Here is an 18,526-nt window from a genome sequence, read left to right as displayed (position 1 = left end):
CCTGAAGTCAGGAGTTTGAGACCAGCCTGGCCAACATGGTGAAACCCCGTTTCTATAAAAATACAAAAATTAGCCAGGTATGGTGGCACACGCCTGTAATCCCAGCTACTCGGGAGGCTGAGGCTCGAGAATCACTTGAACCCGGGAGGCGGAGCTTGCAGTGAGCCAAGATCGCGCCACTGCACTCCAGCCTGGGCGACAGAGCGAGACTCCTCAAAAAAAAAAAAATAAATAAAAGAGAAACATGGAGGATAAACTCCATGGGCACTGGATGAAAGCTCCAGGAATCACCTGATGGATCTCAGTACCATTATTGTTGCTAATTCTTTTTTTTTTTTTTTTTTTTTTGAAATGGAGTCTCGCTCTCTCATCCAGGCTGGAGTGCAGTGGCCCGATCTCGGCTCGCTGCAAGCTCCGCCTCCCAGGTTGACGCCATTCTCCTGCCTCAGCCTCTCCGAGTAGCTGGGACTACAGGCGCCCGCCACCACGCCCGGCTAATTTTTTGTATTTTTAGTAGAGACGGGGTTTCACCGTGTTAGCCAGGATGGTCTCGATCTCCTGACCTCGTGATCCGCCTGCCTCAGCCTCCCAAAGTGCTGGGATGCTAATTCTTGGGGTTTAAACACAGGGTTAGAAACATCCACAGCTGGTCATCAGGATTTATTCAATGAACAAATGAGCTTAGGCAGACCTAACTTCTGACATTCCAAGTTAGAACTTGGTAATACTTGTCTGAATTCACAACTGATTAGTAGGTTCCTGGTCAACACTTGGCATTTTTTTTTTCTTTTTTTGAGACAGAGTCTCACTCTGTTGCCAGGCTGGAGTGCAGTGGCACGATCTCAGCTAACTGAATACTCTGTGTCCCGGGTTCAAGCAATTCTCCTGCCTCAACCTCCCGAATAGCTGGGACTACAGGCGCATGCCACCATGCCCAGATAATTTTTGTACTTTTTTCTTTGAGATGGAGTCTCGCTCTGTTGCCCAGGCTGGACTGCAGTAGTGCGATCTCAGCTTACTGCAACCTCCGCCTCCCAGGTTCAAGTGATTCTCCTGCCTCAGCCCTCTGAGTAGCTGGGATTACAGGTGCACACCATCACATCCGGCTAATTTTTGTATTTTTAGTAGAGACGGGGGTTTCACCATGCTGGTCAGGCTGGTCTCAAACTCCTGACCTCATGTTCTGCCCACCTCTGCTTTCCAATGTGTCGGGATTACAGGTGTGAGCCACTGTACCCGCCCTAATTTTTGTATTTTTAGTAGATGCGGGGTTTCATTATGTTGGCCGGGATGGTCTTGATCTCTTACCCTCATGATCCGCCTGCCTCGGCCTCCCAAAGTGCTGGGATTACAGGCGTGAGTCACGGCGCCTGGCCAACACTCCGCATTTTATTTATATATCAGAAAACAATCAGGTTTTATGTATCACTGGCCATGATTTGTCTCTAGAGAGAATGGGTAAAGGAAGCAAAATTTATACTTAATATGATGCTTTAAGTGACCCCAATTTCCTCCCACTTTATAATACTGTTGTATTTTATTTATTTTATTTTATTTTTTTTGAGAGGAGTCTCACTCTGTCGCCCAGGCTGGAGTGCAGTGGCGCGATCTTGGCTCACTGCAAGCTCTGCTTCCCGCGTTCATGCCATTCTCCTGCCTCAGCCTCCCGAGTAGCTGGGACTACAGACGCCTGCCACCACGCCTGGCTAATTTTTTGTATTTTTATTAGAGACGGAGTTTCACCGTGTTAGCCAGGATGGTCTCGATCTACTGACCTCGTGATCCGCCCGCCTCGGCCTCCCAAAGTGCTGGGATTACAGGCGTGAGCCACCGCACCCGGCCTTATAATACTGTTTTAATTGTTGTTATAAAATTAAGTGATTCCCTATCACTATATACTCAGTTAATATATTCAGGTAACTTTGATGGGACAAATTTCTAGCTTCCTGTTAGGACACACTAACATAGTCCTCATGTAATGCTCCCTCTTCAAGGCTGAGACTGCGGATGATATGATCTTGACATTGTCCTAGAATGTCTTATGTCATAGCAGTACTACCATGAAAACAAAACAATTTTTTTTTTCCTTTTGGTGGAGAACGGGGTCTCGTTACGTTGCCCAGGCAGGTCTCGAACTCCTGGGCTCAGCTATCTCTTTTTTTTTTTTTTTTTTTTTTTTTTTTTTTTTTTTTTTTTTTTTTTTTTTTTTTTTTTTTTTTTTCCTTGGCTCGAGCTATCCTCCTGCCTCTGCCTCCCTAAGAGCTGGGATTATTACAGGTGTGAGCCACTGTGCCCAGCCACAATTTTTTTTAATTAAAAAAATTTTTTTAGAGATGCAGTTTCACGATCGAGACCATCCTGGCTAACATGGTGAAACCCCGTCTCTACTGAAAAAAAAAAAAAAAAATTAGCCAGGCATGGTGGTGGGCGCCGGTAGTCCTGGCTACTTGGGAGGCTGAGGCAAGGAGAATAGCATGAACCCAGGAGGTGGAGCTTGCAGTGAGCCAAGATCGCGTCACTGCACTCCAGCCTGGGCGACAGAGCAAGACTCTTGTCTTAAAAAAAAAAAAAAAGAGAGAGATGCAGTTTCACTATGTTGCCCAGGCTGGTCTTAAACTCCTGGACTCAAGCAATCCTCCCACTTCAGCCTCCCAAAGGGCTGAGATTACAGGAGTGAGCCCCCATGCCTGGCTGACATTTAATTTTTAAAGCTTTGAAACAAAGACACTTTCGTTTTTAGAGGGTTCAGCTACCAGTTTATTGGGCCCTAGTGGGTCCCAAGATTTCCATCTACCAGTTTCCTGGGTTCTAGATTTCATATGCTCCCACAGCTTGGCCCTTCGATACAGGCAGGTGTCTCTGTCCAAATGTGGGCAAGATCAAACTGAAACAAGGTGCTTCCTTTCGTCACTTGAAAAGAAATTGTAGGTACAGTGGGCTGTCACAGCATCCTTGCTAGTTCTGGTTATAGCCATGTTACAGAGAAGGAAATTATGTAAATAATATTGAGTGACAGATGTTTTCTACTTTTTTTTTAGATGGAGTCTCACTCTGTTGCCCAGGCTGGAGTGCAGTGGCGCAATCTTGGTTCACTGCAACCTCTACCTCCTGGGTTCAAGCAATTCTCCTGCCTCAGCCTCCTGAGTAGTTGGGATTACAGGCACTGGCCACCACACCTGGATAATATATATATATATTTTATTTTTGAGACAGAGTCTCGCTCTGTCGCCCAGAGACTGGATTGCAGTGGCACGATCTTGGCTCACTGCAAGCTCCGCCTCCTGGGTTCATGCCATTCTCCTGCCTCAGCTTCCCCAGTAGCTGGGACTACAAGTGCCCGCCACCACGCCCGGCTATTTTTTTGTATTTTTAGTAGAGACGGGGTTTCACCGTGTTATCCAGGATGGTCTTGATCTCCTGACCTCGTGATCTGCCCGCCTCGGCCTCCCAAAGTGCTGGGATTACAGGCGTGAGCCACCGCGCCCGGCCAATATTTGTATTTTTAGTAGAGACGGGGTTTCACCATGTTGGCCAGGCTGGTCTTAAACTCCTGACCTCAAATGATCCACCTGCCTCAGCCTCCCAAAGTACTGGGATTACAGGCATGGGCAACCGCACCCAGCCTTTTTTTTTTTTTTTTTTTTTTTTTTTTCAGACACCGTGCCTGGCTATTTTTTATTTTTTGTAGAGACAGGGTCTTACTATGCTGCCCAGACTGGTTTCAAACTTCAATGATCCTCCTGCCTTAGTCTCCCAAAGCACTTGGATTACAGGTGTCAGCCACCATACCCAGCTCTGCTGGGTTTCATTGGTGAGTTTGTCTTCCTGGCAAGGGATATACAGGATACCCTTGCACATCATCCACAATTGAAATACCATGTTGTGATTGCTAATTTTATGTGTTAACTTGACTGGGCCATAGTGTGCCCGGATATTTGATCCAACATTATTCCAGATGTTTCTGTGAGGGTGTTTTTGGATAAGGTTTTTTTTTTTTTTTTTTTGAGACTGAGTTTCACTCTTGTTGCCCATGCTGGAGTGAGTGCAGTGATACAATCTCAGCTCACTGCAACCTCCACCTCCTGGGTTCAAGTGACTCTTCTACCTCAGCCTCCCAAATAGCTGGGACTATAGAAATGCACCACCATGCCCCGCTAATATTTGTGTTTTTAGTAGAGACTGGGTTTCACCATGTTGGCCAGGCTGGTCTCAAACTCCTGACCTCAGGTGATCCGCCCGCCTCCACCTCCCAAAGTGCTGGGATTACAGGCCTGAGCCATCGTGCCCGGCCTAGATAAGTCTAACATTTAATTTGGTATAGAAGTAGACTAGATGACCTTCCCTAATGTGTGTGGGCCTCATCCAATCAGTCGAAGGTGTGAATAGAACAAAAAGGTCAACTCTTCCCCAAGTAAGATAGAATTCTCTTTCCTGCCCACCTTTGAACTGGGATGTTGTCTTTTTTCTTGCCTTTGGACTCTAACTGAAACACTGGTTCTTCCTCGGTCTTGAGCCTGCTGGCTTTTGGACAAGAACAACAACACTGGCTCTTCTGAATCTCAGGCCTTCACACTTGAACTGGAACTAAACCATTGGCTCTCCTGGGTCTCCAGCTAGCCAACTCACCCTGCAGATCTTGGGACTTGCCCACCTCCATAACTGTGTGAGCCAATTCCTTATAATAAATCTTTAGGCTGGGTGCAGTGGCTCACACCTATAATTCCAGCACTTTGGGAAGCTGGAAGCTGAGGCAGGAAGACTGCTTGAGCCCAGGAGTTTGAAACCAGCCTGGACAACACAGTGAGATCCTGTCACTAAAAAAAAAAAAAAAAAAAAGAATCTTTGTACACACACACACACACACCCTACTGACTGCTTCTCTGGAGAACCCTGACTAGTACAAGGGGTCCCTAATTTTCAAGGGCTCATACCCTAACATACCCTAATCCCAGATCTGCCAGAAGAATGAATCTGCCAAAGGAGTGCTATGATGGCCTGGAGCCCTGAAAAAAAACGGCAAACACGTAACATAAGACTGCACCAGAAAGTCAGACATGATTTGTCAGCCTTTATTAATCAAGAGTAAAGCCGAGCCCTAGGGTTTCCTTAACAAGAACAAAAAGAACATCAACCTTGTTTATGGCAAACAGTGACTTAATTCTTAATGACTGTTCATTATATGTTTAACACCACAGAGCAAGAATTGATCACATTTCAATCACTTATTCTTCTGAGATTAAAATACAAGATTAAAACAGATTAAAATAAAATTCACTCCAATGATTTAAAAAATAATTCCAATTGAAAGACATTTCAAACACTGTATATAGAACTCAGGACCAAAAGAAGACCTTAAAACATTTTTTACCTTTGAGGTAGCACAATAATGCTGAATTAGATTTATTTTATTACAGTGAGCTTAAAAAAACAACACGGAATCTACCCTTTGCTCAAGGTGGGCTAAATGGTTTTACGCAAACCCCCCATGAGGTTAGTGACAGTTCTTGTCCTTTTTTTTTTTTTTTTTTAAGTATAAAGATAGCCCTGCAGTGTGTAAAAGGAAACCTATGGGAAGGCTGCTTCCCACAAAATAGACAATAGAATCATTGAGGAACGTCAGCAGTCAAGACAGGAGGAACAAGAGGTCATTGTAGTGAAAAACCAAAACAACTTGTATCTTGGCAAGATTGGTTTACAAGTTCATGACAAGAACAAAAATTCCAACATCAGCCAACTGAAAATAAAAGATAAAAGATGACATTCATGGATCTTTTTACTTTTTCTCTGTGCAAAATGCTCTTCTTTCTAAATGAGAGAGGGTAGCTTGTACACTGTGACATGACATGAAATGCTGTGTGCCCAGGGTGTTGCTGGGTGCCAACAGCACCTCTCACTGAATACGATATCATTGTGTGCAGAGAAAATGGGCAATCAGAGGATAAACATAAACTCTCCTGGCTGGAGAACCATTTCTTGCCACTTTGCTGCTGAATTCACTCATTAAACTGCTCAAAGGAAAAGCTCTACCCTGATTTCTGAGAGTCTACAGCAATATATGTAACACAATTATATATGAAGACTATTGACTAACAGGACAATAGCACATGAACCTTTCCTTCAGAGAATTCAACCAAGAGAAGAGAGTGGGTGGGATAAGCTGGGGGCCAAAAGGAAGGCTCTCAGGAATATTCTCTACCATCCAAAATCAACAGCAAAGCCAGAAAAGGGGCATGAGCTTTAACTCATTGAAGAGAACACAAAACAGTTAACGAAGGGATCTCTTCCCAACACATGCTCCTCTCCATGAGACTCAACCATCAGTGCAGGGCTTGCCTGATGTGGACAATGTGGATACCTCAGCCCTGAGTTGAACTTGGCCTGCCACCTTTGATTCCCCATGCTGCGAAAAGAGCTGGAATGCTGTCAGGTCCTGGCACTGTGGTAATGGCTATATCCTATTTCACTCACACACATCCTTTTAAAGTCTCCCTTCCTCAAGCTATTAAATAGAACCCTCTAGGGATCCTGTATGCAGTGAGGGTCTGAACTGATGACCCATATGTCAATCAGTAGTTGGAGGAGGATGACTTTTTTTTTTTTTTTTGAGATAGGGTCCCACTTTGTCCCCCAGACTGGAGTGCAGTGGCACGATCATGGCTCACTGCAGCTTCAGTCTCCCAGGTTAAAGGAATCCTTTCACCTCAGTCTACTAAGTGTGCACCACCACCAGGTCCAGCTAATTGTTTTTCTTTCTTTTTTTTTTTTTTTTCTTGGTAGAGACAGGGTCTCCCTCTGTTGCCCAGGATGGTTTGGAACTCCTGGGCTCAAGAAATCCTCCTACTTTGGCTTCCCAAAGTGCTGGGATTACAGGCATCAGCCACCATGCCCAACCTGAGCAGGATGACTTAAACCTGATCAATTCTACTCCAAAACAGCAACTATCATTAAGTCAGGGGTGTCAAGGACTCTGTGAAGGGAAAGACTGGGATGTGTGTGAGCGCGGGATGAGAAGGTCCATCCCTAGCAGACTGCAGGAGTGACTCTGGCATAGAATTCATGGCCAGCCCTAACTAGTATGACGGGTAGCAGGGAGGAGGCATCTGCTCAGTGTTCAAACAAAATCTTCACAAGTTCTGGGGCTGGACCTCTGTGTCACTCCTGAATCCCAATGTATCTGTTACCTTTGCAAGAAACTGGTGTGGTTCTTGTCTGCTAAAGGCAAGGCCTGCTTTCTGAATTTACTTGATAATAAAGTAACACCATGGAAAAGAAGAACCTCAGAAAAATACGGGGTCACCACATGGGCTTTCCCAGTGCTAGCTGCCTGTTTTGGAAAGCTGCAATGTAGGCCACAGAGGACAGTCTGAAAAGAGTCCTTTCGCTTTCGCTTCCTGGAGCTTAAGAAGAAAAGAGGAATTACCAAGGTTGTGGTGGGTTATTTACTCTGGAAATATCTTGGTCACACTGTCCGTGGCAAAAGCGGAAAGCCTGGCTTATGTGGACAGTCGAAGGTGACTGTGTGGGCCATCATTATCTACAACAGAAATGACTCAAGCCCTAGCATGTAATCTCTTAGGGACTTAACAAGTTAAAAAGAAACAAAAAATCATACTGGAAATGGCCTCTTGATTTACTATAAACTTGGTTACAACATTCAAATTTACGGAAATTTCACATTGCTCCTAGGAGCCCTTATAGCATCTGATTCTAAGTTATTCTGAAGGAAAAAAAATTATTCTGAAATATACCTTATTAGGATGATCACTGGAATTCTACCAGATATAAGTAAAAGGCTAAATGGGTTTTAAATAAATACAAGCTAAACTACCTTCTTCTGGGGTTAACAATTAGAATCCCAAATACCCCAACATCTCAACTAGAAAGGCCTTCACAGTAATTCTATGAAATTGTAAATGATGCCAAAATTTTTTTTTTTTTTTTTTTTTTGAGATGGAGTCTTGCACTGTCACCCGGGGTGGAATGCAATGGTGCAATCTCGGCTCACTGCAACCTCCGCCTCCCAGGTTCAAGCGATTCTCCTGCCTCAGCCTCTCAAGTAGCTGGGATTACAGGTGCCCACCACCATGCCCGGCTAATTTTTTGTATTTTTAGTAGAGACGGGGTTTCACTATGTTGGCCAGGCTGGTCTTAAACTCCTGACCTCATGATCCGCCCGCCTCGGCCTCCCAAAGTGCTGGGATTACAGGCGTGGGTCACCGTGGCCGGCCATGCCAATTTTTGAAAACAGATTTGATCTTCAGGGTAAATGCCTGAGTCAGCTGACAAACTCCATATATATGAATATGTCCAAGTGAAATTACCTAAAGAATAATTTTTTTCTTTTTCTTTTCTTTTTTTTTTTTTTAAGAGACAGGGTCTCACTGTGTCACCCAGACTGGAGTGCAGTGGCATGATCACAGCTCACTGTCGCCTCGACCTCCTGGGCTCAAGTGATCCTCCCACCTCAGCCTCCTAACTAGCTGGGACTACATGCACGCACCACCACACCTGACAAATTAAAAAAAAATTTTTTTTTGCCAGGCGCAGTGGCTCACGCCTGTAATCCCAGCACTTTGAGAGGCTGAGGTGGGCGGATCACCTGAGGTCGGGAGTTTGAGACCAACCTGACCAACATGGAGAAACCCCGTCTCTATTAAAAATACAAAATTAGCCTGGCATGGTAGCGCATGCCTGTAATCCCAGCTACTCAGGAGGTTGAGGCAGGAGAATCACTTGAACCTGGGAGGCGGAGGTTGCGGTGAGCCAAGACCATGCCATTGCACTCCAGCCTGGGTAACAAGAGCAAAACTCCGTCTCAAAAAGAAAAAAAAAATTGTTTTTGTTTTTGTAGGGACAGGATCTCACTCTGTTGCCTAGGCTGGTCTTAAGCGATCCTCCCAGTTCAGCCTCCCAAAGCACTACGATTATAGGCATGAGCCATTGAGCCTGGCCCGAGAATTTGTTTTTAATTTCAAAAAAATAGCTGCTGCTTCTTTAAAGAGTTTAAAAATTGATGGGTTCAATGGCAAAGCTACACAACAACTCTGGAGTAGAAGGAAAGAGCTCTCTTTATGGTACAACCTCTTTCCAGCATACTGCCATCAGCCAGTAGAGGCAACTGCAAACAAATGGTAGGAGTTGCCCAGGAAGGTATTTGGGTTGGACAAAGTGATAGCAACCCTCCAGACCTTGGCTCCTTATAAATTCATTCATACAAACTGCACAGAGGTTAAACAAAACCTACTAAAAAAATTAAAAAATCCCACAAAATCCCCAACCCAGAAAACCTTTCCTGGCTCTCTACTAACAGTAAAATGTGCTGAGCCCAAATTTTCTGCTCTAACATGGGTCCCACTGACCTATCGGTCTGCTCTGGGGTGCTGACCTGCTGGGTCCTGAGCAGGGTCTTTCCCTAAGCATCACTGTGGGTTTGGAGACAGCTGTAATGTGTGCAGCTGTCAGCAGAAAGTACAATGCCACTGGGCTACATATGTCCATATCATCCACCACCATTTCCCACTGTAAAACCAAAGGCTGCAACTGTGAACAAATGTGGACTTTCCCAAAGGACAAATGAGGAGACTGAAGGCTACATTTCCTCCTTTGAGAACGATTAGAGAGTGTCTACAGTTATACAACAGGTTTCTGCAGACCCTGTGGTAACTTCCAAAAGCAAGAGTAGCAGCAAGAGAGGAAAGGAGCATGTTTATACTTTGGACTTTGTATCAGGCACTTAAATTGTTGGAGAGACATGCCGTTTTGAACCAAAGATGTAAAAACTGGGTTGGAGTAATCTTTACAAGTGGTCTAATAATGGGCTTTCAGAAGCAAAGTGGAGGTGTGGGTTAAACCTCTGCCCATCCTTTAGTGCTGACTTTCAAGTTTTCTAAATGCCCATAACCACAGCAATGGCAGCAGTGGCGGCAACGGCAGGAACAGTTCTGTCATGTCTGTTTTCTGTATGTGTTCTGTGGCTGACCAGAAGGTTTTGGTGTCACACTAAGAAGGCTCTGGGGTGTGGCACGCCTACTGCCCGAGGTTGCCCAGATCCACGCTGGAGCCGAACATCTTCACCAGCTGTTCCTCATAGTGTGAGATGTTCCTCTTCATGATGTCCATGCAGGGCCCCAGAAGCCTCTCAAATGCTTGTACATCCATAACTGCATTGTTAAAAAGAGGTGAGGGAGAGAATGAATTCAAGCCATTTCCTTCATGCAAACCTTTTCCTAAACATACCCATTCATGTTGTATGAGATTACACCTTGGGACACTGGCCACTTGCAAAAAGGATGTTTCTATATGAATTCAGAAAGACTGTGTCATCCAAGTTACAGACTTTACAGACTCCAGCAGCACCTGTTCTCCCCATTCTCCCACAGCCCTGGACATCAGTTCTTTTCATACGGCTAAAGAGCCTGCATGCCTGTCTTGCTCACAGGCTGTCATCAGTGCTCAGAAATGTTTGCTGAAAGCATCCATTCATCCATCTCTGGTTGGTCACATAAACTGCCTAGGCCTAGACAGCAGTAAAAGATGGCAGAATATGTCAAGGCTTGCTGATGGGAAAAAATATTACATGTTAGAAAAAGAGTATTAATGCATAAAGAACTTTACTTACCTAAGCATTTGACATCTCCAACTGCATAAGCTGAGGCAGCTCTGGGTTTGTTGGTGACCAAGGCAAGCTCTCCAAAGTACTGCCCCTTATGGCAGCGGGCAATCTCGACCTCCTGGTTCCCACCATCCTTGTTTGATTTAGTCTACAGCAGGCAAAGAACATGACCTAGGCTGACTCCAGGATCACAGCTGGGCATGTCCAGCTGCACACACATACACTGTTCTCAGCATACTCCACACGATTACTGAGGAATTCACTTTGCAGAAAATTCACTAACTGTACCATGTAAACTCCACAGACTAATCTCAGTGGTCTGGTTTGATCAGAAGAGTGCTTTTTACCTAGGGCTCCATCTGAGTCCTAACATTTTTAAGGTAATCTACAGCCATACCATTCTGAACATGCCCAATCTTGTCTAAATAAGGACAATGCTTCTCTTAAGTAATGAGCCACAAACTTGGGCTATTTCTCTGATTTGAGACTGCGCCTTGAAAAACACTTTACAGTGACAAAATCCCCCATGCCCCCCACATTTTTTTTTTAAGAGATAGGGTCTCACTCTGTCACCAAGGCTGGAGTTCAGAGGAATGATCACAGCTCATGCAGCCTTCAAGTGCTGGCCTCAAGCAATCTTCCCATCTTGGCCTCCCAAAGTGCTCGGATTACAGGAGTGATTCACTGCTCCTGGCCAACAAATTTCTTTTTAAGTACTATTTGTACCTTAAGTTAGTGGTTCCCTCCTCCTTTTTTTTTTTTTTTTGAGATGGAGTCTCGCTCTGTCGCCCAGGCTGGAGTGCAGTGGCGCGATATCCGCTCACTTCAACCTCTGCCTCCTGGGTTCACGCCATTCTCCTGCCTCAGCCTCCCAAGTAGCTGGGACCACAGGCGCCCGCCACCACGCCTGGCTAATTTTTTTGTATTTTTAGTAGAGACGGGGTTTCACCGTGTTCGCCAGTATAGTCTTGATCTCCTGACCTCGTAATCTGCCTGCCTTGGCCTCCCAAAGTGCTGGGATTATAGGCATGAGCCACCGTGCCTGGCCCCCCTCCTCCCATTTTTTAAAATAAGAGTTAAGTAACTAAATTTAAGATAATATACTACATTGTATTAATATCTAGAGTTTTTTTTTTTTTAACAAATCCAACTGCTAACCAAAGTGATAATTTAAGTAAAAAATTGTTTAGCATTTATTAGTAAAAATTAGTCTCAATCTCTAAGAACCACTTTATGTTGTAGGCAGAAAGATAATTTCCTTTTTGGTTAATTTTTAAAAGAAACAAAACTGCTACACTAGCTTACACGGTTTGACCCTTCTTCCTTCTACACTTCTGCCCTGTTGCTCTGAAGTTGGTCTGTTTCATCTGAGCCAACTTTCCCTTTCCAATTTCAGTAGTATTCTCTGGAGTTGCAGCCATATTCGTGCCCACTTAGTCCCTTCTCTAAAACAGAAGGGACTTATCACACTGTCACATACATACCAGCTCCCGTATTATGCAGGTTTTCTCGCAATGCACATTCTGATTCAGTAGATCTGGGGAAAAGCCAGGACTCTGCACTTCTGACAAACCCCCCATCCCCAATATCCCAGTGCCATGCTGCTGCTGATCTTATGCACCTAACACTATGCTGTGATCACAGCAGGTGTCAATGAATATCTGAGAAATCTACAAACATCACTAGTCCAAAAACTGTAAGTAAAATGACACAGACATTTCAAACTATTGTTTTCTTTTTTTTTTTTTTGAGACAGAGTCTCGCTCTGTTGCCCAGGCTGGAGTGCAGTGGTGTGATCTCAGCTCAAGCTCTGCCTCCCGGGTTCATGCCATTCTCCTGCCTCAGCCTCCTGCGTAGCTGGGACTACAGGCGCCCGCCACCATGCCTGGCTAATTTTTTTTGTATTTTTAGTAGAGACAGGGTTTCACCGTGTTAGCCAGGATGGTCTCTATCTCCTGACCTTGTGATCCACCCGCCTTGGCCTCCCAAAGTGCTGGGATTACAGGCGTGAGCCACTGTGCCCGGACCCAGCCCCCATTTTCTATTAGGGTTTTCATCTTTTTATTGATTTGTAGGCCAATATTCCCTAAATCATTAATTACACGGCAGAGGCAAAGGGAGTAAGAATAAGAATATGCTAAATCTATATCTAATCTAATCTAAATATACTAAATCTATACTAAATGGGCTTAAACATGGGTCTTTGCCACTCACACACCTCACATAACAATGATGGTTTGGTGCATTCAACACACTTCACATTATTTAAAGCAAACCATTATTTTTGTGTGTACACCATCACATATAAACTGATAAACTCACCTTGCTTCTAATCAAGATGCTCACTTCGCCAGACTCTATGATGTAAAAGCTATCAGCCTTTTCACCCTGAAAGAAAAGAGAGGTCAGGTCAGAGCCATAAGTAGTATTGAAGGGGAATAAAGAAATAGATTGCTTTTTCACTGCTTAAGCTCTGATTTGTATTTTTTAACTCTACAAATGAATCAATAGTAAACAAATTCAGAGCAGGCAACGAGACCTTGCCTCTTAGGAAAAGGAAAAAAAAAAGGGGTTTGAGAAGGTGAGATTTGAGCAAATACTGGGAGGACGTCTGAGTCAGGCATGCAGATATACACGAAGCAGCTTTCAGGCACACCTTCATTCAGTTTCTGATCCCTCACTATTAACTTCTGGAACAAACACCATCTACATCAGATAATGCATTATTACTCATGCACTCTCACTCTGTGTGGGTCTTATGTCTTCAGTGAGAATCTACTTCTGAGGCTTTCACAAACTTCATGTCCTTTGACCATCACACAGAGCCCCAAGTGGGTACCATACACAGCTAGGCTGATGTTTCTGAGTTAATCTAGTCCCAGGACATATCACTGCCCCATATGAGTAAATGCCACAGCTTTACAAAGGGGTGCCTGTGGGTTTCTACCCTGCTATGTTGGGTAGCTATCTTAACAACCGGCAGAAGTTCTAGCATTATACAAACAGCTTCATGATAGGAGCTGACAAAGGATGAAGAGCCATGAAAGAAACTTAGTAGGAGCCAGAGGCAGAGTCACAGAGAGGGAGAGGTACTTCACCAAGAAGACAGCGGTGAAAAGGGAAGATCTGTGTGGCAGGAAAGATCTGCAAGTGATAGGTGGTGAAGGATAGTGCTTGAGCCCTTTTTGTTTAGATAGGTGTATAACATCCACCATTTAAAGTGCTCACATTTCAAGGCTTGATGACTTTTTACAAATGTATAAACCTGTATAACCACCTCCTAGATCAAAATAGAAAATATGTCCATTCTTCAAAAGTCTCCCTCTGGAGTTCAGTCAAAACCACCACATTCCCACCCATGAAGTAACTTCATCTAATTTCTGTCCTTGCAGGTTTTGGCCATTCCTTAACTTAATATAAATGGAATCATATATTTTTTGTATCTGGTTTCTTTTTTTTTTGAGACGGAGTCTCGCTCTGTCGCCCAGGCTGGAGTGCAGTGGCGCAATCTCGGCTCACTGCAAGCTCCGCCTCCCGGGTTCACACCATTCTCCTGCCTCAGCCTCTCCGAGTAGGTGGGACTACAGGTGCCCGCCACCACACCCGGCTATTTTTTTTTGTATTTTTTTAGTAGAGATGGGGTTTCACCATGGTCTTGATCTCCTGACCTCGTGATCCGCCCGCCTCGGCCTCCCAAAGTGCTGGGATTACAAGCGTGAGCCACCGCGCCCGGCCTGTATCTGGTTTCTTTTAGTCCATATTGTTAGATCACACTTTGAAAGTCTCTGGCTATGCAAGAAATTAGGCTGGTAGCTAGAATAGAAACAAAGTGAGTGAAGGAGTGTATGTGTGTTTTGAAGACAGCAAAGGCCAGGCACAGTGGCTCAGACCTGTAATCCCAGCACTTTGGGAGGCTGGGGGGGGTGGATTGCTTGAGGCCAGGAGTTCGACACCAGCCTGGGCAAAATGGCGAAACCCGTCTCTACTAAATACAAAAAAAAAGGCCAGGTGTGGTGGCTCACGCCTATAATCCCAGCACTTTGGTAGGCTGAGGTGAGTGGATCACCTGAGGTCAGGAGTTTGGTACCAGCCTGACCAACATGGTGAAACGCCATCTCTACTAAAAATACAAAAATTAGCCAGGCGTGGTGATGCATGCCTGTAGTCCCAGCTACTTGGGAGGCTGAGGCAGAAGAATAGCTTGAATCCGGAAGGCAGAGGTTGCAGTGAGCCAAGATCACGCCATTGCACTCCAGCCTGGGTGACAAGAACAAAACTCTGTCTCAAAAATAAATAAATACATATATGCATACATACATACATACACAAAAATTAGCCAGGAGTGGTGGTGCACGCCTGCAATCCCAGCTACTTGGGAGGCTGAGGCACAAGAACCACTTAAACCTGGGAGGTGGAGGCTGCAGTGATCCAAGGTTGAACCACTGTACTCCAGCCTGGGCAAAACAGTCAGACTCCATCTCAAAAAAAAAAGAAAAAAGAAAAAAAATGGCCTGGTGTAGTGGCTCATGCCTATAATTCTAGCACTTTGGGAGGCCATGGCGGGCAGACTGCCTGAGCTCAGGAGTTCGAGACCAGCTTGGGCAACATGGCAGCGAAACCCCATCTCTACCTAAACTACAAAAAATTGGCCAGGCATGGTGGTGTGTGCCTGTAATCCCAGCTACTCAGGAGGCTAAGGCACGAGAATCGCTTGAACCCAGGAGGTGGAGGTCGCAGTAAGCCGAGATTGTGCCACTGCACTCCTGCCTGGGCGACAGAGCGAGACTGTCTCAAAAAAAAAGAGAAAAGGAAAACAAAATTAAGACAGCAGAGACTAGGGTATGCGTACAGGATAAGAATGACTTAGGGCATGAGGAGAATGAACAGGTGAGCTCATATAGAATAGAAGCTGCTAATGTTGCTGTGTGCTCACTCCCAGCAGGCTCTCTGGTGAGTACTTTATTTCATTTTTTTGCCAAAGAAGTCTAAGAAAGTAGGTACTATTACTATCCAATGTTGTGGATGACTTTCCTTAGAAGCCTGGGGGATAAATAATCTTTCCCTAGCAGGTAGGGTGAGTAGTTGGTAGATTCAGTGTTGAGAGGAGATGGGAAAGAATGTCATCTAGAATACATGAGAAACAAAAAGCCTTGGTTCATCTCTTCCTCTGGACCAAATGAAGGACAGTGAAAGGACTTTGGTCCATTAAATTTTACTGATTTGGTAATACTTCACTAGACTGGATTATGATAATGTGAAACAACACAAGGGGATAAAATTTAAAATAAAACCATGTTTTGATGATTTTAACCATCAGCTGAAAACAGCTGATTTTTGTGGCAGCTAAGGGATGCACTTTTTTGCATTTCCAACCTCATGAAACAGCCTGGTTAGGCTGGGACAGGCTAAATGTGTGGGCCAAGACACACATTTCCTGTTTCCATGCTGTCCAGTGGTGGATATTCTGGGTATGCTGGCTGTTCAGGCTTTGTAGGACTGCTATCATTTTGCAGGGTAGAATGAGATGACTACCCAGTTGGAAAAAAGAGCTCACTGGAAGAGTATCCTGCCCCCCGCTTTTTTTTTTTTTTTTTTGAGACGGAGTTTCACTCTTGTTGCCCAGGCTGGAGTGCAATGGCGCGATCTCGGCTCACCACAACTTCTACCTCCTGGGTTCAAGTGATTCTCCTGCCTCAGCCTCCCCAGTAGCTGGGATCTATAGGCACGTGCCACCACACTCAGCTAATTTTGTATTTTTAGTAGAGACGGGGTTTCTCCATGTTGGTCAGGCTGGTCTCGAACTCCCAACCTCAGGTGATCCGCCTGCCTTGGCCTCCCTAAGTGCTGGGATTACAGGCATGAGCCACCGCGCCCAGCCAAGTATCCTGCTTTTCAAGTTCACTAATAGGCTCTGTGTACACATCTCACAGAAAGAACATTCCATTCTACATTCAAGAGTAAAGAAGCCAGACTGTACTGCATTTTAGGTCTTTGTGAACATGTCATCAGGTTCTTATATGTCTCTTTTTCACAACAGATATATATATAAGATCCACATTCCACCATAAGAATGACTGAAGCCCTAATTTTCAGGATATGGGAATCTTTTTGGTTTAATGCAATGGTACTTTAATAGCAAAAACATAAAACATGATTTTGTAAAACTAAAGCCACCTTCTGTCTACATTACTCTAAGAATAGGCTAAATATTCTATCAATTATGAAAATTACTTGTGAAAATTATGCAAGTCATTAAAAAACAAAAATGTAGGCCAGGTGTGGTGGCTCACGCCATCCCAGCACTTTGGAAGGCCAAGGCGGACGGATCACCTGAGGTCAGGAGTTTGAGACCTGCATGGCCAACAGGACGAAACCCTGTTCTCTACTAAAAATAAAAAAAAATTAGCCGGGCATGGTGATGCATGCCTGTAGTTCCAGCTACTCGGGAGGCTGAGGCAGAAGAATCACCTGAACTGGGGAGGTGGAGGTTGTAGTCAGCCGAGATTGTGCCAGTGCACTCAGCCTGGACAAGAGCGAAACTCTGTCTCAAAAAACAAAACAAAACAAAACAAAACTGTAGTCAGGTGCGGTGGCACAAGCCTGTAATCTCAGCTACTTGGGAGGTGAGGTGGGAGGATCACTTGAGGCCAGGAGTTCAAGACCAGCATGGGCAACATAGAGAGGCCCTGTCCCTACAAAAAATTTAAAAATTAGCTGGGTGTAGGCCAGGCGCCATGGCTCACACCTGTAATCCCAGCACTTTGGGAGGCTGAGGCTGAGGTGGGCAGATCACCTGAGGTAGGGAGTTCACAGACCAGCCTGACCAACATGGAGAAACCCTGTCTCTACTAAAACAACAACAACAACAACAACAACAACAACAACAGCAACAAAATTAGCTGGGCATGGTGGCACATGCCTGTAATCCCAGCTACTCAGGAAGCTGAGGCAGGAGAATCGCTTGAACCCAGGAGGCGGAGGTGGTGGTGAGCTGAGATCGTGGCATTGCACTCCGGCCTGGGCAACAAGAGCAAAACTCCGTCTCAAAAAAAAAAAAAAAAAAAAAAAAAAAAAAAAAAATTAGCTGAGTGTGGTGGCATTGCTTGGAAGGCTAAGGGAAGAGTACTGCTTGAGCCTAGAAGTTCAAGGCTGCAGTGAGCTATGATTGCACACTGTACTGAAGCCTGAAAGACAGAGCGAGACCTTCCTTCTAAAAAACAAAAACAAGGCTGGGTGCAGTGGCTCATGCCTGTAATCTCAGCACTTTGGGAGGCAGAGGCAGGCGGATCATGAGGTCAGGAGACTGAGACCATGCTGGCTAACATGGTGAAACCTGTCTCTACTAAAAGCACAAAAAATTAGCCGGACGTGGTGGCGGGCGCCTGTAGTCCCAGCTACTTGGGAGGCTGAGGCAGGAGAATGGTGTGAACCCAGGAGGCGGAGCTTGCAGTGAGCCGAGATCACACCACTGCACTCTAGCCTGGGCAACAGAGCGAGACTCCATCTCAAAAAAAACAAAACAAAAACAATAAAAATGACTCAAAATTGATCACAGACCTAAGGTAAGAGCTAAAATTCTGACTGTCTAGAGCTGTACTGCTCAATACATTAGCCACTAGTCAAATGTGGCTGAGCACTTGAAATGTTGCTAGTATAAACTTAGATGTGCTATAGATGCAAAACATACATTAGATTTTGAAGACAGTATTAAAAATGTAAAATATCTCATTAATAAAGTTTTATATCACTTAGATGTTGAAACAATATTTTAGATATACTGGGTTAAATGAAATATATTAAAATTAAGTTCATCATTTCAAATATCTACTGAAAGTTTTTATTTATTTATTTTTTTGAGACCAAGTCTTGCTCTGTTCCCCAGGCTAGAATGCAGTGGCATGATCTTGGCTCACT

The 18,526-nt window shown here is 44.7% G+C and overlaps 1 protein-coding gene across 2 annotated transcripts in view; it reads right to left on the bottom strand.

Moving 5' to 3' along the window:
- Positions 1–5,048: 5,048 nt before the first annotated feature.
- The window catches only part of PRKAR2A (protein kinase cAMP-dependent type II regulatory subunit alpha), a 99,379-nt gene continuing 85,901 nt past the window's right edge, over positions 5,049–18,526 (bottom strand). Inside the window, exons 9-11 of one of the 2 annotated variants that reach the window (XM_003257025.4) lie at positions 12,935–13,000; positions 10,619–10,760; positions 5,049–10,160 (exon numbers count right to left, since the gene is read on the bottom strand). In XM_003257025.4, coding sequence (XP_003257073.1) covers positions 10,027–10,160; positions 10,619–10,760; positions 12,935–13,000 — 342 coding nt within the window. In that variant the 3' untranslated portion in view covers positions 5,049–10,026. The remainder of the gene's footprint in view (positions 10,161–10,618; positions 10,761–12,934; positions 13,001–18,526) is intronic. The other variant, XM_030811833.1, reaches the window with a different exon arrangement.

Source organism: Nomascus leucogenys, chromosome 4, assembly GCF_006542625.1.
Source record: "Nomascus leucogenys isolate Asia chromosome 4, Asia_NLE_v1, whole genome shotgun sequence".
Taxonomy (NCBI): Eukaryota; Metazoa; Chordata; class Mammalia; order Primates; family Hylobatidae; genus Nomascus; species Nomascus leucogenys.
The sequence above is the reverse complement of the archived record's forward strand: the minus strand, read 5'-3'. Positions and strand labels throughout refer to the sequence as shown.